Source organism: Balaenoptera acutorostrata, chromosome 2 (genome assembly GCF_949987535.1).
Source record: "Balaenoptera acutorostrata chromosome 2, mBalAcu1.1, whole genome shotgun sequence".
NCBI lineage: Eukaryota > Metazoa > Chordata > Mammalia > Artiodactyla > Balaenopteridae > Balaenoptera > Balaenoptera acutorostrata.
In genome coordinates this window covers 141,204,660-141,230,352 of record NC_080065.1, presented here as the reverse complement: position 1 = coordinate 141,230,352, position 25,693 = coordinate 141,204,660, and the positions used below count along the sequence as shown (strand labels likewise).

Sequence of the window (25,693 nt, the reverse complement as noted above, 5' to 3'; positions counted from 1 at the left end):
CTTGTCTTAGATAATGTTAACAATGTGTTGAGTTGCCTCTCTCAAATTCAGACAAAAATGGGCCGGCCATTAATGGACCATCAGGTGCCTCAATGAACAAGGCTGATGGCTCTAGCTTTCATAGATAGTCCAGTAATGATTTTGAGAGAGAGGCTTGTTTTGGTTATTAAGGCATTTGGTTTGTCTTGGTTATTAAGGCATTTCCCCCAATATCCTACTGGTTTAAAAAGATTAAAAATCCAGGACCACTTTTGGGGAGTATGTTGAGAGCATCAGATCTGGACTACAATTCCAATCAATGCTCACTCAAAACTTGCAGAGAAATGAACACTAATCGCAGGCATCTGATGATGGATTCTGAAAGCACCTTTTCCTTTTGCCCATACCCAGTGGTCCCTGCAAGACAGAGGGCGAGACTCACAGACTTGGAAGCTTGGCAAAGTCATGTAAGATACCTTGTGACTGGAATGATACCCTTTATTGCAAGCTGGCCAATGTACAAACCATGCTCATCCACGAAAACAAATGACATTTCTTTATTGTTTTTACCTGACTTAATTTTTCTCTCAAACTTATCCTTATGGATTGTTGGGGGGAAAAAAATCTATTCTGGCATCCTCTCTGTAGTTGAAAAGTTTCAACTTTCCCATTAGGATAAATAATTAGCCTAAATTTTCCTCTCCTTCTTTCAGATATCATTATGGATATGGCAGAAGGAGGCTTATGTGACCACGTGGTGACAGGAACAGAGCAAGTTTAGATTTCAGGAGATGTTGTTTTGATCTGCATCAGGCTAGACCCCCATGCCCAAGTCCTCATTGAATAAACTCTCTCTGGGCTCCAGCAGTATCCTAGCCTCAGCTTTCCCTGTGATGTTATCTGCCATCTATCATTCTCTGGTCTCTAATGGTAGAATCATAATGTACAGAGGAGATGAATACAGACTCATGGGTTTAGTATCTTTAAGCTGTAATTTCTATTACATGTGCAAAATAAGAGCTTTTGATAAACAAGGTAAAGGGAAAGGTGGCGATACCTCAAATACGGAAGTATCACTTTTCCTTTACCTCTTGTGCTTCTCCTTATATTTACTAATAGAACCATGCTGAAAGGCACCTGGGGAAAGGTTGGGGATAAGGTAGAAAAGGGAAATACAGAGGTAAATTCAAACTCTAGTGCTGATACTAATAGGAAAAAAAAAGAGAGAATAATGATGGCATGTTGGAGTATAGGAGGAAGAGGAAGAAAAGGGACATATATATGTATTGACTGGTTTTGGAAGATGCAAGATGTAATAGTTTTGGGATTTCAAACAGGACAATCTTAAAGTCAAGTGGGCCTCATTAAGCCCTAGCCTGTGGCTTTCAGATCTTCATCTTTTTTTTCTCAGCAGGCACTATTAAATGTGTGAAGAGAAGAGTTGTAAGGTAGTCACTAGCATTTTTGGCAAAATGAGAGAATGGAGGCAATACAATGACATGTTAATATAGTTAAATGAGATTGTCTTGTATTCAATTATGAGACTGTCTTTTATTCTATATTGTGTCTTCTTATATCCCTTCTCTTATATAAAATGCAGTTAATAGTAGATGGAAGTACTCAATAATTTTTTCCTTTTGTCTTTAATTGAGAAATAATTGTTGGTCACCATGATTTGATGGAAACTTTTTAGGGGTTAAAGAAATATTAAACTCTGGGAACTCCCATCCCATCTGAGTTCTTGTGTCCCTGTGAGAGAGAGAGCTGCTTGCCTGTCCTCCCAATAGCTAACATGTGTTGAATTAGTATTCACTGAGCTTTTCCTCCATTCTAGGCACTGGGGCTAGGAGAGCTTAAGACACTTGCCCAAGTTCACAAAGCAGACAGGCATGGGTACCAAATTCAAAGCCAGAGCAGGATACCTTCAAAGCACAGGCTCTTGACCAACAGGGACACTGCTTCACCATTATTCTATTTTTTTAAGGCCTTGGAGTAAGTAACAGCTATTATTTGGTCCACTACACATTTTTTTTCATTTCTCCTTTGAATCACTTCAATATTTGTGCTATATGATCAAATAATTCTAAATCTCATACATGCAAAACAAAACAAAAAAACCTTAGTCTAAGTATATGGAGTTGAGGGTGGAAGAGAGGGAAGAAAATTACAGAACATGTCTGCAAAATGTTTAAAAGGGAGAAAATTTAAAGATTTCTTCCACAGTGGTACTCCCCCTTTCACCATGTACCATAGCTAAAAGCTCAATACACAGCTTCTTGCCTCTTCTCTCCCTTCCCCCACTCCCACCTGCTCTTTCTCTGTATTTCTGTCTTTGTGTGTGTGTGTGTCTCCCTCTTTATCTGTGTGTGTACATTTTTTAAAATCAGACTGTCGATCCATTATTTTTGGTATTGTGAATTTTGAAGAGGACAAAGAAGTGGAGAAGGATTGCCAAGCCTCAAATTAAGTGAGCCCTGAAGCTCTGACAGACTGTTCTTGCCACTTAAATTTATAAACCACTGAGAGCCAATGAATACTTAGCTGGCTATAGACATTTTAAAATACAATTAAAGAATGAATAAATTCATTTTTGTCAACTTGTGGGAGGCTTGTCTAATCCCTGTTTCCCTATAAGACACACAAACTGTAAATTCACATATTTCCAAAGGAGCCAGATTGAGTACCTACCCAGTTAAAAAAAAAAAAATTTGCAAAACATTCAAGTGCATTATTGGGAGTAACAGATGTATCATAATTTTTCAGCTTTATCATTAAAACCCTGGTAATATTATGGAGAAAAATAAACAGTAACAAAGTAATGCCTTATTTATTTGGGGCTTGCAGTGATAGAATGGGTTTGCTATCAGTGAATCTTTCAGTTCTGAATTGAATTACATACTGATTTTTGAAGCTTGCAACAATCTTTAGTCTTTTGCGACCACATTTGAAACTGCCTTCACACAATTTTTTAAAGAACACAACTGTCATGAGGAAATTACAATCCCTCATGTTTGTCAATAACACAGTAACATTCTTGGGAGCTAGAGAAATATGTTGGGGTACTTTCCCTTACATTAAATGGCTGCAGAGAACCACACTTTTTGAATTCTGAGGTGTACTTTTGGGTTTTACCTTTTTTCTTCTTGCAACTAAAATGTCACTTCCTTTGGGCAGCCTTATTTAACTCTCTTAAGTAGGTTTTGTAATTCTCTGTGTTTCATCTGATTTGGTTCATACATCTATCCTAGATTTCATTACCTTGTATTTTGAGGTTCCTTTCTGTCTTATTCTCCTTAACTATAAATTATTTGAGTACTCATTTAACTCTACATCTCAAGTATTTATCACATGCCTTGACTCTTAATAAAGTGTCAAAAAAATACTTGGTATAAACAAAACGAAAAGAATGGGAGAAAATATTTGCAAACAAAGCGACCGACAACGGATTACCCTCCAAAATATACAAACAGCTCATGCAGCTCAATATCAAAAAAACAAACAACCCAATCAAAAAAATGGGCAGAAGATCTAAATAGATATTTCTCCAAGGGAGACATACAGATGGCCAAAAGGCACATGAAAAGATGCTCAACATCGCTAATTATTAGAGAAATGCAAATCAAAACTACAATGAGGTATCACCTCACACCAGTCAGAATGGCTGTCATCAAAATGTCTACAAACAATAAATGCTGAAAAGGCTGTGGAGAAAAGGGAACCTTCCCTACACTGTTGGTGGGAATGTAAATTGGTACAACCACTATGGAGAACAGTATGGAGGTTCCTCAAAAAACTAAATAGAACTACCATATGACCCAGCAATCCCACTCCTAGGCATATACCCAGAGAAAACAATAGCTCAAAAAGACACATGCACCCCAATGTTCATTGCAGCTGTATTTTACAATAGCCAGGACATGGAAGCAACCTAAATGTCTATCAACAGAGGAATGGATAAAGAAGATGTGGTACATATACACAATGGAATATTACTCAGCCATAGAAAAGAATGAAATAATGCCATCTGCAGCAACATGGATGGACCTAGAGATTATCATACTAAGTGAAGTAAGTCAGACAGAGAAAGACAAGTATCATATGATATTACTGATATGTGGAATCTAAAAAACATGATACAAATGAACTTACTTTCAAAACAGACTCACAGACTTTGAAAACAAAGTTATGGTTACCAAGTTGGGGGGGGTGATAAATTAGGAGTTTGGGATTAACATATCCACACCACTATACATAAAATAGATAATTAACAAGGATCTACTGTACAGCACAGGGGACCCTACTCAATGTTCTGTAATAACCTATATGGGAAAAGAATCTGAAAAAAACACTTGCGAAACAGCTCCTTACAGACAATGAAATGGAAAATCAGGTCACCACCCTTGTTATAATTGAAGGTAGAGTAAAAGCATATCAGCACAGCCGCTGATGAAGAATTCTTTTATGAAGACCTTCTGGCTTCTTGCTTTTTTGTGGTTCCTTCCAAGCTTTTAGTGATATTTAGGGGAACAGAGTTGGCTGTCTGTGTACATTGGTCCATATAACCCTCTTCCTTTCCTTTACAATTGTCATGGCATACATCTGGGAAATAGGATTTCATAGTCCATTTCCCATTCTGGTAGGATCAGAATCCTACAAGGAAACTTCACAGTTGAAAAGAATGCTTAGAGCAAGGTAGTCATTCAAAGGTAGTCTCTGTTCTTACAGAAAATACCTATGTCAAACTGAATGGCCTATTTCCAGTCTCAGATCAGGCACAGCCTGAGATCAGGCATTTTTTCCATTTGTCTTACATAGACTTTGGGGAAAAAAAAACTGTGTGAACAAGTGAACATTTAAAATATTCAAATTTTAAGATCATGAATTTATTCAAATCCAGTTTCTATTCAAAGTTAGTTTTTCTTATTTAGAGGGATGGATGGCGGTAGTGCCTGGTATATTTTTAAGTATAGTCTTGAATCTAGAGCCACACGTCATGATTTCAGAATCGCCCTGCAGCAGCAGAGTCTACAAATACGCCCGAGTTGGGTGTTGGGCGCAGACCTTACCAACACTCCTTATTTGTCTGGAGAGAAACAACCCTCTTTTGTGATTTTCAGCTCAACCCTGGATTATTTACAAACCTCTTAAGCAAACACTGCAAATATAGTAACTATAGTAACTCTAATAAGAAAAGCAGTGAACCAAAACGCTCACAGAGAGGAAGCTACCATTTCTTTAGCTGGGAGCTGAGATCTTCCAGGAAGAAACGTCAGAGACCCAAAATTTGCTTCTCATTAACAAACAAGCAAACAGAAAACAACAATAGAACAAACAAAAAAACCCTCCAGCAGCCAAGAAAGGGGTTTGAGGAAACAAAAATTATCCCAAAAGAGAAGGTCTCTAAAATAGATGTTATTTTTCTCATGTTTGATTGATTGAGTAGCTGAGGGACATGGATGGATATTTAAGTTTTACTTGTTTATCTGAGAAGTCAGTCTAAGAATAAATAAAGGAAGCACAAAAAGACTTCAGTATCTAATTCTTAAGCTGGTCTTTTGTTTGCCCCTGTTCAGACTGTGTTGATGCGTAATAGCCTGAACTGAGTCAGGAGCCTAGAATGTGATCACTTGGCTTCTCCATCCCTCTGGAACTTTTTTTTTAATGGTGCTTTGTGGCAGAACCTCTGACCAAAAAACCATTTTTTTTTTTTTTTTTTAGATTCCATATATATGTGTTAGCATATGGTATTTGTTTTCCTCTTTCTGACTTACTTCACTCTGTATGACAGATGCTAGGTCCATCCACCTCACTACAAATAACTCAATTTCATTTCTTTTTATGGCTGAGTAATATTCCATTGTATATATGTGCCACATCTTCTTTATCCATTCATCCGATGATGGACACTTAGGTTGCTTCCATGTCCTGGCTATTGTAAACAGAGCTGCAATGAACATTGTAGTACATGATAGAGTTCAGCTCCTTTTAGACATCACTTATCTTTGGGCTGATCAGCACAAATCATTCACTAGTTCTGTAAAAAACAACCCCCCCTCCCCCACAAATAAAAACCCCTGCTCCTAAAGAAGACTGTGAAAAGACAGGGAACCGGGCCAACCATTAGCTTGCTTGAAAGAGTTCTTACATCATAGCCACAAGGATTCAGTGCATTCTCAGAGAATGAGCTCTCTCAGGGTCCTAAAATGCACATTTCCTTGGGTGGATTTGCTTAAAAGATTCCAGCTTTAGCACATTAATATGAAACCCAGGATCTAACTGACAGAGAGTCACGCAACTTCTGGCCTCTGGAAGACCTGGTGAAAATGGTTACTCCAGTAACATGTAAAACGTCACAGTGTGGTATGTAATTTTAAAAATATAGCCCACTGTATACGGGATTTTGCTAAGAAAAGGTTCTCACTCCCCACCGATTATCCTCTTTCTTTGGCCCGATTTATTTCCCTATATTCATAGAGACTTACAGGCCTGGCAGGAATGCTACGGTTTTGTAATGAGGTGATACATTCTCCACTTACTGAGGACATGTTTCTGTTTAGGGAAATGCAAGGTCAACGTGGCTGCTGCTGTTTTCGCAAAACAGAGATCTCGGGACTGGTTGTGAAAGAGAAGGTATGACGTGTGCAACACAGGTGCGTTTGCTTACATTTGACATCTTTATGCAAGAGTTATTCAGGGCTATTTATGAGGATTTATGATTGGTCTTAATTAAAAGAACTGTGAGAAATGAAGAAAGCCAATATTCACTGAATTCTTCATGGCTCTAATTCCATAGTGAAAATTAAAGTTATATTTGTATCATCATACCATTTTATATGTGTTTCATTTGGAGGGCTGGGGATAGTTCTTTGGTGTCAGGGATGGTTTTTAGGCTATATCTCTGTCTATTTGTCCGTTGGTATGTCTATTGTTCCTTTTTGCTTTCCATAAGTTGTTGGTGGTAAGTACATGGCATCGCAGAGCCCTTTTCTGCTAAAAGCAGCATGCTTATGGATATCTGATTAACACCAGTACATGGAATACCCACAGAAGGTAGTTCTAGCACCGCATCATTCCAGAAAATGGGGAGCTTGTTAGATAGAAAAAAAAAAAAAAAAAGTATTGTATTTACAGTTCAGTTTCTTTTAAACACCACTTTTCTTTGGACTGATCAGCACCAATTACTGATTAGTTCTCTAACTGGAGAGGATTTTGGTACCACAAAATACGTCAGGAAATACACACTGCAAATGAATGAATCCTAAATCTCACAACTCCAAGACTGGCAACGACTTCCTCCAAACTTTCAACGTTAAGTCCTCAGAGAAAATTTTCTCTTAGTTGGAGCTTATCTTCACATCCTTTCTCATCTCTCCCAGTTCATATACTCATGATACTGTTACATCATAGATATTCAAAATGCATCATCAACCAGTTGCACAAAGAGAGCAAAGAGCCACTTAATCAATGCAAACCATACTCAGAAGTTTACCTTAGTTCCTTGAAGGGATCTGCCCTGACATTAGGTGTCTCTATAGATTTAGGGAACACTGTGCCCTCTGCTCCTGTAAACAAAAGAAAAAAGCAAACAGAGGTTGGAGATTTGGATGTGTCACTGGGAGGCACAGTCAGCATAATGAATGCAGCTAAATGCAGCGAATCCTCTATACAACCCAATACACAGCTATTCTGCCCCTGGCTCTAGGGCAGGTCTCCGTGCTAGGAGAGCATTCAATCAACTCATGCAAACAGCCTTTGAAAAAACAAGGAACTCTTTTGAATGTGTTCTTGCTGAGATCAGAGTGAGGCCATGAGGCAAATTCCAGGTTGGCTTAAAAAAAAAAAAAAAAAAAAAAAAAGATGCCTAGAAATGGCATGGTCTGACTCATGTCTCTCATAAACTATTAACAGTCACCCAACTGGAAGTGCTTTGAAAACCAGCAGCTGAAATTCTGTTACTGCAGCATGGGGCACAAATCACATAACACATACAACATCTAAGAAATGGGTTAGATGGTAGAGAATACTGTAAGACTGTAAGGTATTTGCCTAAGGACAATTAAGCCAAAGTTTTTCAGTAAATCAAGTTTTACACGATAATCTTGAAAACTTAGAACACTATGAGGGATCATTTGAAGTTCAGTGCTTTTACAATTTGAGTATTAACATTGATCCCCGACCCAATCTACACATTTAGCTCTTGACTTTGCTATAAGCTTTTATCTTTACAACTTGTCAACATCAGCTGAACCTTTCCAGCCGTAAAGATTGTGATTATCTAATTTGTCTGCTCCCAAAGTGTCTTCAAATCATTTAAGCCTCAGTTTATCACAGACAATTGCACTGGATATTTGTTTTTCAATTAAACTTAGCCAGGCAGTATCCTGAAGTAAAGGTGTTTATTTTTATATGCTCAGTGTGCTTCTCTGATGCTGTAAGAAGGGACGGAATAATATCTTGCATTCATGTGTGAATTTCTAGAATCCTCTTGTATTGTTATAATGTCTAGAAATCCTCTACTAACCACTGTTATTCCAAATCCAGGTTTCTCCCGACATACTAATGACTCTAGGAAAATGAACTGATTTCCTGGCTTTTGTAGCAACTATGGAAATATTTAATCTTTTTGATATGAGTAATAGACCACTGTAAGTAAAATCAGAATTTTTTTTCTGCCTTAAAATAATATATGGTCACTAAAAGAATATTCTGGTGAATAATAACTATTATTCTCAGCTAACGTTTTTGAGTGACTACCACATTGCTGGATACCATCATAGATATATCTCATTTATTCCCTGCAACAACCCCATAAAACTGACAGTTCCAGTTGGCATAGAGACGCTCCATGTGGGGACCTTTAAGATCTTTCTCTGCCCGTAGACATTTCTACTTTCCAAGATCCCAAATCACATCATTTCAAATATACAGGTACATTTCAAAATGTACTCATAGCCCCGTTAAATACATTTTTTGGTGTAAATTTCATAAGAATGTTCACTGTTTTATTAAGTATATATTATTTATTTTGCTCTAGTGATTGAAACTTTACTGTGTTCTTGATAACTGTGATGTTTAATTGTATGTGTTAACTTGACAGGATCAAAAGGTGCCCAGGGCTTCCCTGGTGGCGCAGTGGTTGAGAATCTGCCTGCCAATGCAGGGGACACGGGTTCGAGCCCTGGTCTGGGAGGATCCCACATGCCGCGGAGCAACTAGGCCCGTGTGCCACAACTACTGAGCCTGCGCGTCTGGAGCCTGTGCTCCGCAACAGGAGAGGCCGCGATAGTGAGAGGCCCGCGCACCGCGATGAAGAGTGGCCCCCACTTGCCGCAACTAGAGAAAGCCCTCACACAGAAACGAAGACCCAGCACAGCCATAAATAAATAAATAAATAAATAAATTTATTTATTTATTTATTTAAAAAAAGGTGCCCAGATATTTGGCTAAACATTATTTCTGGATGTGTCTGTGAGGGTGTTTCCAGATGAGATTAGCATTTGAATAAGTGTGCTGAATAAAGCAGTTTGCTCTCTCCAATGTAAGTGGGCATCATCCTATCAGATGAGGGCCTGAATACAACAAAAAAGTGGAGGAAGGAAGTATTCCGTCCTTCCTGCCTCACCCTGTGAGCTGGGACATTGATCTTTTCCTGCTGTCCGTGGTCCTGGTTCTCAGGCCTGCAGACCTAGACTGGAATCAACACCATTGACTCCCCTTGTTTTCAGGCATTTGGACTCAGACTAAATTACACCACTGGCCTTCCTAAGTCCCCATTCAACAGACAGCTGAGTGTGGGATTTCTCAGCCTCTATAATTGTGTGAGCCAATTTCTTACAATAAATCTCTTTCTCTGTATAGACCTTATTGGTTCGGTTTCTCTGGAGAGCTCTAATACAGTAACTGAGTAAGAATGGGGTGGATTACAAATTATAATGTAGCTTTTGTTACATATGTATTACAATTGGTTTTGCAGAATGTCCATTTCCCCTCTCCAACATTTTTGGGATCCTTTGAGGAGCACCTAGGTCAAAGGCACTGTGGAGGCTGCCACGTGGATAAAACAGGCTTGCAGAAGTCACAGGACAGTGACTGACACATCGGAAGGTGGCTCTAAGCTGTGTGAAACCCAAGACCATGCCCTCAGCCATCTCTCAGTGCCATCTTGTCTGTCACTGAACAACTCCCTTCTGCTGCTACTGTAGTTAACAGGGACTTCTCTTTGACATTCTTAGAGATGCTTGGTTCTTAGCCATTTGAGCTCTATTTAAAAATATCTATATCTACATATTTAAAGGAACAATTATATATCTCAATAAGGAGAGGAGAGTTATTTCTGTTTATTTACATTGTCTCTACTCCCTAGTGTCAGCTCAAATCTCCTCTACCTCTACCGAGAATTCCATGAAAGCTGCAACAGAAAGAGCATTACCTCTTTCCAAATCAGCCATAATTGTTTGACTCACCCATATGGCAATGAGTATGGCCCATGGACAGCTTTTATTATTTGAATTGTTTCTAGAATGCTGTAACACTTAATGTTTCACCTCTTTCTCATGCCCACTCTTTCCATCATTTTATAAGATCTTTGAAGTCAAAGAAGATCTATTTTGCAACTTTGGTGACTGTACCAAGTAGGTGCACACAGTAGGACATAGATTACACTTATTCAGACCAGTTGTCCAAAAATGAGGAATGGCTGGCTCTTATGAAAAATGAACCTCAAAAGCTCGGGCCATTTTCTTTATCCCATCCAAACTCTGTACTGAGCCTGTTTCTTTATTTGTCAGATACAATGACAAAACTTCATCTGCTACTTTACTTCTTACTTCTGGCTATACTAGGCTCAAGAGGGAACTGCTCTACTGCAGCGGGGGGCGCTGAACTCTGCCACCCTTTGAAAGCAAGGCCAAGGGGGAAAAAGGGTGACAATAAAATCATCCAGCACATTACAGATGCTCACTATCTGTGTTTGTGGAAAGAACATGGTCTCCTTTGAACACCTGAGCTTGGATCCTCAGCTCTCTGATCTGCAAGTGCATTTGCTGTGCTCCTGGCTAGGAGTGCGTCTTGCTCTCTGTCCTATCCTCATTGTCTAGCACAGCGCAGGCACTCAACAAATACTTGTAAGATGACTACGTACACTCATTAGTCACTGAGCACACACTATTTGGGATTTACCTCGCAGACATTCATCTTATCTCTTCAACTAGATAGTAAGCTCTGTGTGGGCAGGGGCAAGGTCTTATATAGAATATAACCAGATTCGACTTTAGGTTCCCAAGACTCCTCCTGGACTCAATTCAACCAGTACTACCACTTCTATGGGAGTACTAATTTACTGCTATAAAACTCCTCATACCTCACATATTAAATGAATGTCTAAAATCACACCCAGGTGCATTTTAACTATACCACTAAAATAAAGGAGTATGCTTATAAAGGAATGCTATTTGGGCTGAATAGAAATATCTTTTTAAAGTAGAATAAGATCAGAAGGCTTGTGTTCTCTTTCCCAGACCAAGGAAACTGCTTATCCTATAGATAAGAGAACTGGGGCTACAGACATGTGGGGCTCATGGTCCTATGGCCAGTGGGCACTAGAGCTGAGATTCACATCCGGGCATCTGACTAAAGAACCCACATTTAGCCCCAGCGCCCTAGTGCCTTGTTTTCTCAGTGCCAGGCCAATGTGGCACTCATTAAATGGCAAGCGAGCAAAATCCAGAGGGGATGGGCTCTGACAGGTGGAGGAGATGGGTAACTGACAGGCTCTGGTTGTGGATGAAAGTGAAGGGCAAGACACTCATGCTCCTTTAGCTTCCATCATCCAACCAGATGCCCTTTGATTTTTTGCTGGACTTCGGCCATAGGGGTCCACATGTCCCATACATACTGGAGGACAGACACATGCATGTGACTTCTCAGGGGAACTTATCAAAATCTCTCAGTAGCTGAGTGACCTTGGGCATGAATCTCTCTGACGCTCAGTTTCCTTCTCTGAAAGAAAGAGATATGGGTAGTACCCTCATCTCCCAGGGATCTTGGAGATTAAATGAGATCTCTGGTACATAGCAATCATCAAGTGACAATTAATAAAATACTACTACTAGTACTAAAACGTTCATGAACCCTATTCTTTCCTCCTCTTATTTGGGTCCTCTATGACTCTTAAAAAATAACATTTTAAAAGCACTTACTACAAAGTAGAAACTATTGAAACTGTCTTCATTTGATCATGAGAATAACCCTGTGAGGGAGGGACTATTAATTTCTGTTATTACGGTTGTGGAATGTGAGATTCACGGAAGTCAAGAAATTTTTCTATGGTCACACAGTGAAGAGGGGGAGCCAGGATTTGAACTAAAGCATTTCAGCTCTGAAACTGATGCCCTTGACCCTACTCTAGACCCTCATTCAGCAGATTAAGTAACTCTCTACTTGCTCAGATTTTTATGAAACATGAACGAATACCCATGTTTATAGTCTCAAGTAACACCTGCTAAATCCCCTATCACTCCTCTTCTAAAAATAATTCCCATGTGCAATGAAATGAGATATTAATACATTTCAAAAAGACCATTTCTTTCCAAGTCCTAACAGATTTCTGATTTCCACACCATTTTTCACTTTCCCAAAAGCTGCAGAGTGGACAATCATCCATCAGGATGAATTCCCCCATCCCATTCTCTATCCATTCTTAGATAATAAATTATTCTCAATTTTATTATTTCAAAAAGGTTTCTATTAAAGCCATGCCTACTGATTCCTTCTTTTGACACGATCTAATTTACTGGCAATAAATGTTCATAAACAGGTGGGGTGAAAAAATCCATAAAGCCATTTCAGCTTTATTTTAAGTTCCATTTAATGCCCCTCAGAAATGATTTCATCAATGTGTTTCCATTAGCTGGTTCTCTGCCCAGTAACTTAATTCCACACAATCAATCAGGAACTTATAAAGCGTGTGACAGGATCTTTATAAGTGTTTTGAATCATCATAAAGATCAGCTCAATGGCTCTTTTTTCCTACTAGCACAGGTAGGAAGTAAACTCATCAAAAAAATCTCTAATGCACTTTGTTGCCATAGTAACAAAAAAGCCAGTTTCTCCTCTCTAGAAAGTATGCTCAAGTTCAGAGGTCAGTTTGGTCATGCTTTTCCCTCAGAGTGTCCTGGATGTCAAGAGCCCTGAAATCCAGTCCTATCTCTGTGATGTTGGGCAAATCACATAACTCTCTCTGGCCCTTGATTTCCTTCACTGTAAAATGAGGGATGGGATGAGAAGTGTCAGAGCTAAAGTGTTTTCTCCCCAAATTTAAAATTTCATAAGGTAACAATCTAATCTAAACAGAAGACTATCTTTAGCCACCTCCATTCCCTACCAGGAAAGCAGAGCAACCCTGGGATATCAAAGGAAAATGTTAAAAATGTTCTCAGTGTTTAAGGAAGAAGCAAATAAAAGCAGACAGACGTTTGTCCAATTCAAACTACAATTAACTGGTAGAAATAATCACCAGAAAATAAACCTCATAAAAGAAAAAATGGTGAAGAACAAAATTTACTGTAGATGAGAATAACTAAAAAACCCAAAAACCTGGTTTGTAACTCTTCATTGATCTGGGGAAATTCAATTGTATAAAAATAAGAAACATTAAAGTGCCTAAATCTGTACCTGTTGAAAATAGCCATGGACTAAATACTGGAAGAAAAATTTAGATCTGCAAATTATGATACAGGAAAATTGGACTTGAGAGAAACATAAGACACAAAAGAAAAAATTACCATGATAGAAGTTATAATTAGTAACACTGGAGTTTAAGAAATTTATGATAAATCAAATCTTTGTTGTACACAGAAAAGAACTACTCTTACAGACACTAATTTCAAGAAAAGCTTTTAAAAAGGGCAGACATGGTTTAAGAGTACTGTTTAGAAAATTGATGAAGGAATTAAACTAGCTTAATGGAGTTTGCTCTGGTAAATTCTTTCTAGACATACATTCATTAACATGGGCATAATTATGATGAATGCTTTTATATAAATGAAAATAGACTAAAAATCATCTTTGGGTTAAAACCATGGAGCTAAAATGTTTAACAGGTTCCATATATGAGTTAAAATATCTGATGACCACTGTTTGAAGTCAACGTTCTAAGTTTTCCAATTCCTGTTGCTTGGGTGGATATATCCTGAATGACAGTCCTTAATAACAACCATATTTTACTTGATAAGGCTCTATTTTCATAACAATATTAGATTATAAAACAGAGAAAGGATGTCAGTCTAAAAAATGGTGATAAGAAAATGGGAGAAGGAAGCACATAGAAGCAACCTAAGTGCCCATCAACAGATGAATGGATAAAGAAGATGTGGCACATATATACAATGGAATATTACTCTGCCATAAAAAGAACCGAAATTGAGTTATTTGTAGTGAGGTGGATGGACCTAGAGTTTGTCATATAGAGTGAAGTAAGTCAGAAAGAGAAAAACAAATACTGTATGCTAACACATATATATGGAATCTAAAAAAAAAATTGGTTCTGAAGAACCTAGGGGCAGGACAGGAATAAAGACGCAGATGTAGAGAATGGAATTGAGGACACAAGGAGGGTAAGGGTAAGCTGGGACGAAGTGAGAGAGTAGCATTGACATATATACGCTACCAAATGTAAAATAGATAACGAGTGGGAAGCAGCCGCATAGCACAGGGAGATCAGCTCGGTGCTTTGTGACCACCTAGAGGGGTGGGATGGGGAGGGTGGGAGGGAGACGCAAGAGGGAGGGGATGTGGGGATATACGTATACGTATAGCTGATTCACTTTGTTATACAGCAGAAACTAACACAACAATGTAAGGCAATTATATTTTAACAAAGATGTTAAAGAAAAGAAAATGGGAGAAAGAATGATTCAATTTCCTGAAATATCAGAGAACTGGGAAACCAAAGACCTGATTTTTAGTGCTGATTTTACATAAGCTTATAGCTGACTGTTGGCCATTTGCCCTCAGGTCTTATTTCCCCATTTGTTGTACAAAGTGGGGGTGGGGATTAGATGGTCCATGAGGCCACCTCCAGCCCTGATGTTTTAGGAACCTCCAGATAACCTGGTTGGATGAACCCAATGGACCAGGAGAGGAGCATGGTAGGTTTGATAAACCCAAAGTTAAATGTATTTAACAAATACGTATTGAGCAGGGGACCGTAGAGGTGAACCAGAGAGACATGGAGCTTATAGACCAGTAGACTGTAGTACTCTCCAGTAGGGTACACTGGCTAGTTCAAAGAATCAGTAATTAAATAAACTCAGAAATAACATACAATAGTGACAAATGGTGATATGGACTTGAAAGGAAAATCAAACATGTCTTTGAAAGTATAAAACTTGGGGTCATAGATTGGTCTGTCAGGTATGTTTCCCTGAAAAAGTGAAGTTTTGCTGATATTTGTTAAGTGATTAGGAACAACCTAGTTAAGAGGGGGAAGGAACGGTAGAAGAGATTATGCAAAGGTGGCAGGGTCGGGAAGCTGAGGTCAGTAAAGAAGATTGGTGTGGCCAGACCATATTTAGCAAGGGCGAGCAGTGTCGGGTGAGACTGGAGAGGTGGGTTGGCCCAGGTAATGCAGAGCGACGGTGAAGGTTTTTTTCTTTTTTGGCCGTGCCACACGGCATGCGGGATCTTAGTTCCCTCACCAGGGATCAAACCCACGCCCCCTGCAGTGGAAGAACGGAGTCGTACCCACTGGACTCCCAGGGAAGTTCCACAGTGAGGGTAGTAAGCAGACCCGAGCAAACTGGCATTTTTCAAAAATTACTGTGGCTGCATGTTATGGTCTGCATATTTGTGTCCCCCTAGAAGTCACGTGCTCCAACTGTAACCTTCACCAGAAGTAAACCATGCTGGTGCCCTGATCTCAGACCTCCCAGTCTCCAGAAGAGTGAGAAATAAATGTCTGCTGTTTAAGCTACCCAGTCTGTGGTATCTGTTACAGCAGCCTGAGCTGTCTGAGACACTGTATTGTGGAAAAGACACTTGAAGAGGGCAAAGGTAAATGAGGCGAAGCAGAGGAGACATGATGACAGCTTGGACTAAAGAACTGGCAGCCAGGACGGAGAAGTGCAGGTGGGTTAGGAAATATGTTAAGAGGAAAACCAATGGGATCTAGTGATGTGATGGACAAGAGGGAGACAGAGAATGACCACAGGGCCCATGGGAAGATCTGAAATTGAGGTCAAAGCCAAGTGATTAACACCCAAAGCCAGCTGTGCCCACGGCAACCTTACACTTCTCCAATAAAATCTAGCTTCTTTGACATTTGATATTTTAATTTCAGTTGAAATTGCCTTTACTTAATACAAGAAGCTGCTATGAAGCCAGCTATATTTTTCCTGTGAAGGTACAGGCAACATGACAAAGAAAATTTTTAAGTCTCTCACAGTGTTTACAAGCATTTTTAAAAAACACTATGAATAATGTAATAATTCTTTGAATAATGAACATTGTCTTCTGTGAAAGATAATTTTCTGGTTACTCCAATGTTTCAGCTGAACACAGTTCATATGTCTCCTATTGCTTAAAATCTTTCTAAAGTATATGAGGTAATGATTTTTGCCTCTGTAAGTCTAGGCTCCTGACATGGTTACACTTTGATACTTAAACATTCTATGATATCTGAGTGAGACCCATTTTCCTGAAAACTAATCTCCTCTACAGCACATTATCCAAGGTAGGTATAAGTGAATTGTGAGAGAAATGATCACAGAAATTTCCTCAGAATTTTCCACAGAAACAGTGCTTTTGGATTTAACTCCTAACGTGAACTTCTGACTTTCCCTTAATAGTCTTATGCAGTGAAAAATTCTTTTCAAGGAGGGAGTTGGGTTATGTTTAATCAACAGTTTAAAGTGAACTGAGTAATCAGTGAGGTTGCAGAGGTTCCACTTATTTCAGGATTAACCACTTTGAAGGGGGCTGTCAATTTCTGAAAGCCATCCCCACACATGAGCAACAGACAGATGCAAGACAGTAACTTTGATTGGAAAAAGTCACTTGAAGTAACTTAATCCCCTTGTGTCTCCCTGGCTGCTGGTGGCATTTAATAAACTGTTAACGCAAAACATTTGTAGTCATTACAAGTTGTTTCTAGGATACGTATGAAATATTTTCTTTTTAGGAACTAGGACAGATTCGCCTAACCTCAAAGTACAGATAATTCATTCAACAAATATTTATGGAGGGCCTACTCCATAAATGGGTTGGTGGGGAAAACAGGTTCAGACGTTCCTCCTTAAGGGATCAAAAAACATAAAATCTACAGCCATTCCAAGTGTTAAAATATTTGTTGTCTATAAATATTTAACAATTACCTACTATGTGCGTGGCACAATGCTAAGGCAGTATTCAGTTTGAAACTCTGATCTCTGCCCTTATGTAGGTTTATTATAGCTAGACAGAAAGATATTCGAGAACAAATTTAAATTGATTTTTGATAAAAATTATCATAAACCATGCGTTCTCAATGAGGGTAATGTAGCCCCCAAAGGTACAAAAATTGGTTTTGGAGGGCAGAATAAATCTTAATCCATTCATGTATAAAGCACAAATATACATAAATAGATATACAGTATCTATGACACTAAAATTCCATTGGATGGGTGCAATTAGGGAGAAAAAGGACTGAAATGATTCCTTAGAAGAGTGATACTGGAAAAAAGGGTGAGGAACACTGATGTAAATACTCGGAAGTAGGACAGGGAGCTGACGGAGCATCGAGTGGGAGGCTTGCCATAGTATGGAAGGATCTGCGAAGGCTTCCTGGGGAAACGAAGAAGGAAGAGGAATTAGGCAGGCAGAGAGACAGCTGAGGTGGAGGCGGGTGGACAGAGCACATCTGGAAGGAGGACATGTACGAAGGCCCGGAGACAAGAGGGAGGATGCCGCTTTCAAGGAGTAATGATAACATCAGCGTAGCCTGAGTGGGTGGAGCAAGACGGTCGTAAAATGAGATTGGTGAGGGCGAGGGGCAAGGTCATGTAGGGCATGTAGGCCGTGTTACAATTTGAGAGGAGTTTTTACAGTTGGATAGCTGATATTCTATCTAAGATACTGTTAGATAGAAGGAATCTGGTCGCTTTCTGCTGTTGCTGACCTGCTGTGACAGCTCTGGACAGCCTACATCCAGAATTATTATTACGTAATAAAAATAAACTTCTGATTTGTTTAAGCCACTGCTTGTTGAGTGTCTGTAATTCCAATAGCTATAGGGCCTGACTACAGGCATACCTCATTTTATCGTGCTTTACTTTATTGAGCTTCACTGATATTACATTTTCCACAAACTGAAGGTTTGTAGCAGCCCTCTGTTGAGCAAGTCTATTATTGGTGCCGTGTGTCTAACGGCATTTGCTCACTTTGTGTCTCTGTGTCACATTTTGGTAATTCTCACAACATTCCTCACTTTTTCATTATTATTATGTTTGTTATGGTGATCCGTGTTCAGTGATTTTTGATGTTACTATTATCAATGTTTAGGAGCTCCACAAACCATGCCCATATAAGATGGCGAACTCAGTTGTTAAATGTTATGTGTGTTCTGACTGCTCCACCGACCGGCTGTTCCCTTGTCTCTCTCTCTCTCCTTGGGCCTCCCTAATTCCTGAGATACAAAAGTATTGAAATTAGGCCAATTAATAGCCCCACAATGGCCTCTAAGGGTTTAAGTGAAAGGAAGAGTTGCCCATCTCTTACTTTAAATCAAAAGCTAGAAATGATTAAGCTTAGTGAGGAAGGCAAGTCAAAAGCCAAGACAGGCTGAAAGCTGGGCCTCTTGTGTCAAACAGTTAGCCAAGTTGTGAATGCAAGGGAAAAATTATTGAAGGAAATTAAAAATGTTACTCTAGTGAACACGCGAATGATAAGAAAGTTAAACAGCCTTATTGCTGATATGGAGAAAGTTCTAGTGTTCTGGAGAGAAGACCAAAGCAGTCACAACATTCCCTTAAACCAAAGACTATTCCAGAGCAAGGCCCTAATTCTCTTCAATTCTATGAAGGCTGAGAGAGGTGATGAAGTTGGAGAAGAAAAGTTTGAAGCTAGCAGAGGTTGGTTCATGAGGTTTAAGGAAAGAAGCCATCTCCACAACATAGAAGTGTAAGGTGAAGCAGCAAGTGCTGATGTAGAAACTGCAGCAAGTTATCCAGAAGATCTGGCTAAGATAATTCATGAAGGTGGCTACATTAGATGACAGATTTTCAGTGTAAATGAAGCAGCCTTATATTGGAAGATGCTATCTAGGACTTTCACAGCTGGAGAGGAGAAGTCAACGCCTGACTTCAAAGCTTAAAGGACAGGCTGACTCTCTTAGGGGTTAATGCAGCTGGTGACTTTAAGCTGAAGCCATTGCTCATTTCTCATTCTTAAAATTTTAGGGCTCTTAAGAATTATGCTAAATCTACTCTGCCTGTGTTCTATAAATGGAACAACAAAGCCTGGATGACAGTATATCTGTTTACAACATGGTGTACTGAATATTTTAAGTTCACTGGTGAGACTTACTCCTCAGAAAAAAATATTCCTTTCAAAATATTACTGCTTATTGACAATGCACCTGGTCACCCAAGAGCTCTGATGAAGATGTACAATGAGATTTATCTTGTTTTCATGCCTGCTAACACAACATCCCTTCTGTGGCCCCTGGAACAAGGAGTAATTTCGACTTTCAAGTCTTATCACTTAAGAAATACATTTCATAAGGCTATAGCTGCCATAGATAGTGATTCCTCTGATGGATCTGAGCAAAGTAAACTGAAAACCTCTGGAAAGAATTTACCATTCTAGATGCCATTAAGAACATTCATGGTTCATGGGAAGAGGTCAAAATATCAGTATTAACAGGAATTTGGAAGAAGTTGATTCTAACTCTCATGGATGAAGGGTTCAAGACTTCAGTGGAGGGAGTCACTGCAGATGTAGAGGAAATATTAAGAGAACCAGAATTAGAAGTGGAGCTGGAAGACGTGACTGAATTGCTGCAATCTCATGATAAAACTTTAACGGATGAGGAGTTGCTTCTTATGGATGAGCAAAGAAAGTGGTTTCTTGAGATGGGATCTGCTCCTGGTGAAGATGCTGTGAAGATGGTTGAAATGACAACAGAGGATTTAGAATATTACACAAACTTAGTTGATAAAGCAGTGGCAGGATTTTAGAGGATTGACCCCAATTTTGAAAAAGTTCTACTGTGGATAACATGCTATCAAACAGCACTGCATGCTACAGAGAAATCCTTCACGAAAGGAAGAGTCCATTGATGAGGCACACTTCATTGTTGTCTTATTTTAAGAAATCGCCTCAGCCACGCCAGCCTTCAGCCACCACCACCCCGATGAGCCAGAGGGTCTTGCCTCAATGCTGATGGCTACTATCAGGAGAAAGATTACAACTCAATGAAGGCTCAGATGATGGTCAGAATTTTTTTTTTAGCAATAAAGTATTTTTTAAATTTAGGTAAGTATACTGTTTTTTGTTGACATAGTAATGCTATTGCACACTTAAAAGACTACAGTGTCCTGTAAACATAACTTTTATATGCACTGGGAAACAAAAAAATTCGTGTGACTTGCTTTATAGCAAGATTCGCTTTATTGTGGTGGTTTGGAACTGAACCCATACTATCTCCAAGGTATGCCAGTATACTGTGTAGAATGCATTATAGGAGGTCAAGAGCAAATGCACAGAAATCAGTTAGATGGCTATTTCAGTAGGTCATGTGAGAAATGATGATGGCCTAGACTAAAGAACTTACAGTGAAAAAAATGGGAAGGATGAACGTGAGAGTGATTGAGGTGGTAGAATTAAAAGAACTTAGTGATATGAGGGGTGGATGAGTAAGAGGTGTCCAGGTTTTGGTTGCAGGGGTGGGGGGGACAAGTTTAATTTTGGCTCTGTTGAATTTAAGGTATCTATGGAGTTCCCAGATTAAGATGCTTATGGAGGCAACTGGATGTACAGGTATATTGCTCAAGGTAGAGTTCTAAACCACTGGTATATAGACTTAAAATCATTGGGATACAGATGATCATGGAAACCAAGAGAATATGTGAAATTATCCAAGAAATGGTTACAGTGATGTCAACAGACAGCCAAGGTCAGAATTTTAAGGGATTCCAACATTTAAAGTTTGGGTATGGGAGGATAAGCCATCAAAGGAAACTGAAAAGAAGTGGCTAGAGAGACAGAAAGAAGACCAGAAATGGTGTAACATAGGAAGTCAGGAGTGACAAGTATTCCAAGAAGGTGGGAGGAGTTATGTACATGCTTAATTGGTACTTAGAGTTAAGAAGAGGAATTAAAATGTCCATGGAATCTAGCAACATGGAGGTCATTTACATCATAGGAGCCATTCTATGAAGAGCTGGAGGTGGACTCGTGGGCAGAGGAGAAAGTGGGATGTGGAGAAATGGTTATAGCAAGAGTTCCCACTTGGTGACAAGAGAAGTATAGTAAGACAGTTGAGTATTAGATACTGGATATTAGATATTGAAGACCCAGCTATGGTTAGTAACCAAAATTGATAGGGGCACCAGTCTTCTCAATGGCAGATCGATCTATCTATCTATCTATTATTATGTATTAGAAAAGATGCTGTCAATGACAATGATAGAAGGCCAGAATGACAAAAAAAATCTTTGAATAATTTGAATCTTAACAATGGAGAAGAAGAAAATAAGATGTGTTTCCTTTCAAGTATTCTAACAGTGTAATTGAACCGACCATACCATCAAGGTGCACACTTTAAATAATTGTGTAGAATGTGAACCCGCAGAGCAATTTAAGATTCATGTACAAAAATATTCTGGCAAGATATGAAAAGACAAGTAGTTTAATTATACAAACTCTACTCTAGAAACCAACAGACCAGAACTCATGCTTGGTGTATCATTAAGCCAAAACTGGAAAAAATAAAAGAGAGCATCCAAGCAGCAAGCAACCTCATTTCAGTTTCTTATGACTACATTATTTTTGACAGTAAATAAAACCACACAATAAAACAAATAATCTCAACTCACTGGTTTTGTATTACATTGATGGAACACCAGAATAAAGCACCCTCTGAGTTAGGACAGTACATGAACAACAGAGCATCAGCAACAGGCTGAGAAGCCTTCTTGACATGAAATGCAGAGCTGGGCATAAGAGAGATTCCTTGGCTCTCAGGAATGACGTACTGTGTGTCCCATGAATGGGATGAATGTGGCATTCCACTCATAGTCACCTCCAGGTCTCTGTGGGACCGGTAGCCACAATCAGGCCAACAGTGAGGGGAGAAAGGGAGAGAACGGATATGAACTGTGTGACCAGGTTAAGGAAAGCCTGCCCTTCCACTTGGAAGTAAGGGTAAGAAGGGAGACCTGAACACACTGCTTCCTCTGTCCAGATCTCAGTTCTCAAGTGTCTCTCACAGTGTGAGACCAATCACGACTCAGAGAGTCAATGGATGCCTGTGAGACCTAAGAAAACAACGTGTACATGATTTTAAGGGTTTCCTGGTCATTGAAAAAGAAGTAGAACACTTTGTTCCTGTTGCCAAGTGGATTGGGGGTGATGCTTTCCTATGGAGAAGGAAATTGAAACACTAACTGAGGACGATGAAGAAACACTGTCTAAAAAATAATTGGAGAAACTTATAGAGTCATTTTCAGGTGATGGAGAGGATGAGGAGTTGAAAAGCAAAACCAGGAAGTTGAAATCTTAATGAGAGTGCTGAACATCTGAAAGCATTAAAACACTTGACTGATTAAATTTCAGAATACAATCTTACTATGAAAGCAAGCCTCAAAATGGACACACTATACAGGTGACTCACATGGTAGTTTTGACTGTGTGACTTTAACCCATCCACTGACTTTATCACTAGTATGGCCAGCATGTTACTTTATCAACACCCGTTTTCCCCTGCCAACAAAATACCAGTATTTCATGGAAGCAAAATGCCCAGCTAAATAATCACTTTCCCAGACTCCCTTGAAGCTAGGGGTGGCCATGACACGATTTTGTCTAATGAGATGTAGTAGAAGTCTACTAGGGTGGGGTATTGGGCAAGCTTTTACTGTCCTAATAGGAAGGTACAGATGCAGCTGGTTCCACTCTTCTTTCTACCTGAATATCAACATCATATCTGGAGTTGTAAGAGCCATCTCCCTCCTGTGAGACGAAGACTAATAGAATTTCAGATATGTTGCCCCAGACCAGTAAGCCACCAGCAACTGTCAAGTCCCTACTTATTATTTGTTTGAGCCACCTTATGAGAATCCTGTTACTCACCCCTGTCTAAGGTTCATACTATTAGTTTAATACTATTTTACCCAAGACCAATGAGGGAGAAGCAAACTGACCTTTTGAGAGGGTCAGACTCTTCACCTAGATCTTTTTTTGCTGTAAACCAAAGGACCAAAAGTTGGAAACCACTGTTACTGTACCTTCATACTATACTGAAGTATCTTTTCATGGATTGCTGCGTGGGGTTGCATTCTCCCATTCCCTTGCCTTCACTCATGATGTTCTCAGCCAGAAAGTACTTTTCTTTCCTTTTCAGTGTATCACACCCTTTAAGACCCAGCTCAAATGCCATCTCCATGATGAAGCTTTCCCCGGTCCTCTCTCAGTTATCACTAATTGCTCCTTCTTTTGTGCTTCCATAATGCACACTTGATATCTGGGTGGAGCACTCATTTCCTTCTATCTTGTGAGATGGTTCATTGAGTGTGTTTTGCCCTCATTCTAATGTCAGCTACTCAAAGTCAAGAACAATGTCCTGAGAGTCTTTGCCTTTTCTAGATAAGTGGCTACAAAAAATTTAAAGGTTTTGAATTTAATTTCACTTAAGCAGGAAAAGCTGCAGAATGAAAAAGAAGCTTTTGGAGGAAAGAGGTATGAGCTGGTCAGTATCAGCTATACTATACTGTGATAGGCTTACAGTTTTTTTTGTCCAGCAAAGGAAATGGCTACATGGTCTCAGTGGGACAGGCTGCTACTAGCTCTTCTTTCTATTGGCTCTCTCTTGTAACCTCTCCAATTCACTGCATTCAGTGCAACTTCCCAGAGCCCACCTGTGGCAGGTTTCTTGTCTGGTTTACACCCTGTAATGAGTTCCCGTTTCCTACAACAGGAAGCCCAACTTTTTAACATGACATGATCAGGCTTAACCCACCTCTTTAGCTTTGTCTGAGGCTTGATAATTTTTTTAAAGTATTGATTTATGTTTGCTATCCCCATATTTTTGTCTTCCCTACATTTCAAGCAGATAGCCAGCCCCTTTGCATAGCTTTGCTGTTTGTTTGCACAAAGTAAAATGTACTCTTTGTGGTATATAGTTTCATGAGTTTCGACAAATATATAGAGTCCTGTATCTACCACCATACGCAAATACAGCACCATCTCCTCACTCTAAATCCCTTTGGGCTCCCTTTTTGGAGGCAATCTCTCTCTCAAGCCCTAACACCTGGCTCCCATTGTTCTTGGGCCCTGTAGTGGTACCTTTTTCAGGATGTCATATTAATGGAATTATTCAGTAGAGAGTTTGGGGTTTGGCTTTAACTTAGCAAAATGAATTTGAGTTTCATGATGGAAGGTTTTCAGTGGGTCAAAGGCAGAGCTGCCTTAAGTCAGCAGCTATTCCTGCCTTTTGCATAGGCCTAAACTTAGTAAGAGTGTGCTGGCTCTCCTACAGTGGGGGGAAAAGAGAGGAGTGCCTTCGAAGGAAGCCAAGGGGGGGAGGCAGATTTCACCCCTGATTTATAAGAACTGAGAGATCTAAGGTCCTTTGAAGGCCAGAGTCACGCCTAGGGAGGTGGCACACTCTCAGAAGGGACAGCGAGGTCACGTCCCTTGAAGGCAGGACCCCCTGCACAGGAGCACAGAGCCTCAGCAAAGATTCCTCGACTTTCTCTATGGCATGAAAGTTGAGAGCCGACATACTTTCAATGACTACACAGGCCAGGAAAATGAAAATATCAGAGGTGAGCTTAATGGACCAAGGATTAGTAGGCTTGCCCATATTTTCTTGATACCATATATGGTTCTTCAACTCCTGAGCAACCCAGTAATGACAGAGATGGAATTTCCTACCAGACTTTTGCAGGAGTTCAGAGTCATGTTTAGAGAAGAAAAGTCCTATCAAGAGCTGACATCTATTAAGTGCTTACTCTTTGCCAGGCACTTTTCCAAGCACTTCACTTGGATAAACTCATTTAATTCTCACTGTACCCCTATGAGGTACACGATATCACCTCCTTATTTTTAGATGACAAAACTGAAGTGCAGAAAGAGTTCACAGAGGGTGAGTGTGGCAACCAGAATCTGAATTCAGACAAATCTGGCTGCAGAGGCCATGTTCATAACTCCTTGCTGAACCTGTTATGCCTTCCATCGTGAGTTTGGTAATTAAGAGTCATACTCCCCAAATCTCCTCCTCCAGGAACAGACCACCCCAGAGTAGTAATGTTTGGTTAGGCACATCCTACTCATAGCCACTTCTCTGCTGAAGGGTCATCTAGGTGGTCCTCTTCGAAATGCTACACGGCTACACCTGGCTAGTCAGATGCTAGCTTGAGAACCGAAACTAAGCAACACAGAGGGCAATGTCGGTGAGTGACAGACACAAGACAACGACAACCAACACTGACTGAGAATTGAGAATCATGCTAAGTGCTTT

At 39.7% G+C, this 25,693-nt stretch overlaps 1 protein-coding gene and 1 long non-coding RNA gene across 2 annotated transcripts in view; one reads left to right on the top strand and one right to left on the bottom strand.

Annotated features, from left to right (window-relative positions):
* Positions 1–25,693, bottom strand: part of SGCD (sarcoglycan delta) — a 413,743-nt gene that overhangs the window by 103,106 nt on the left and 284,944 nt on the right. The window contains exon 6 of the mRNA XM_028165988.2: positions 7,469–7,541. Coding sequence (XP_028021789.2) covers positions 7,469–7,541 — 73 coding nt within the window. The remainder of the gene's footprint in view (positions 1–7,468; positions 7,542–25,693) is intronic.
* Positions 6,220–9,341, top strand: LOC130707235 (uncharacterized). Its single transcript, XR_009007133.1, has 4 exons — positions 6,220–6,339; positions 6,537–6,629; positions 8,521–8,624; positions 9,077–9,341. It is a non-coding gene; the product is annotated as an uncharacterized LOC130707235 (long non-coding RNA).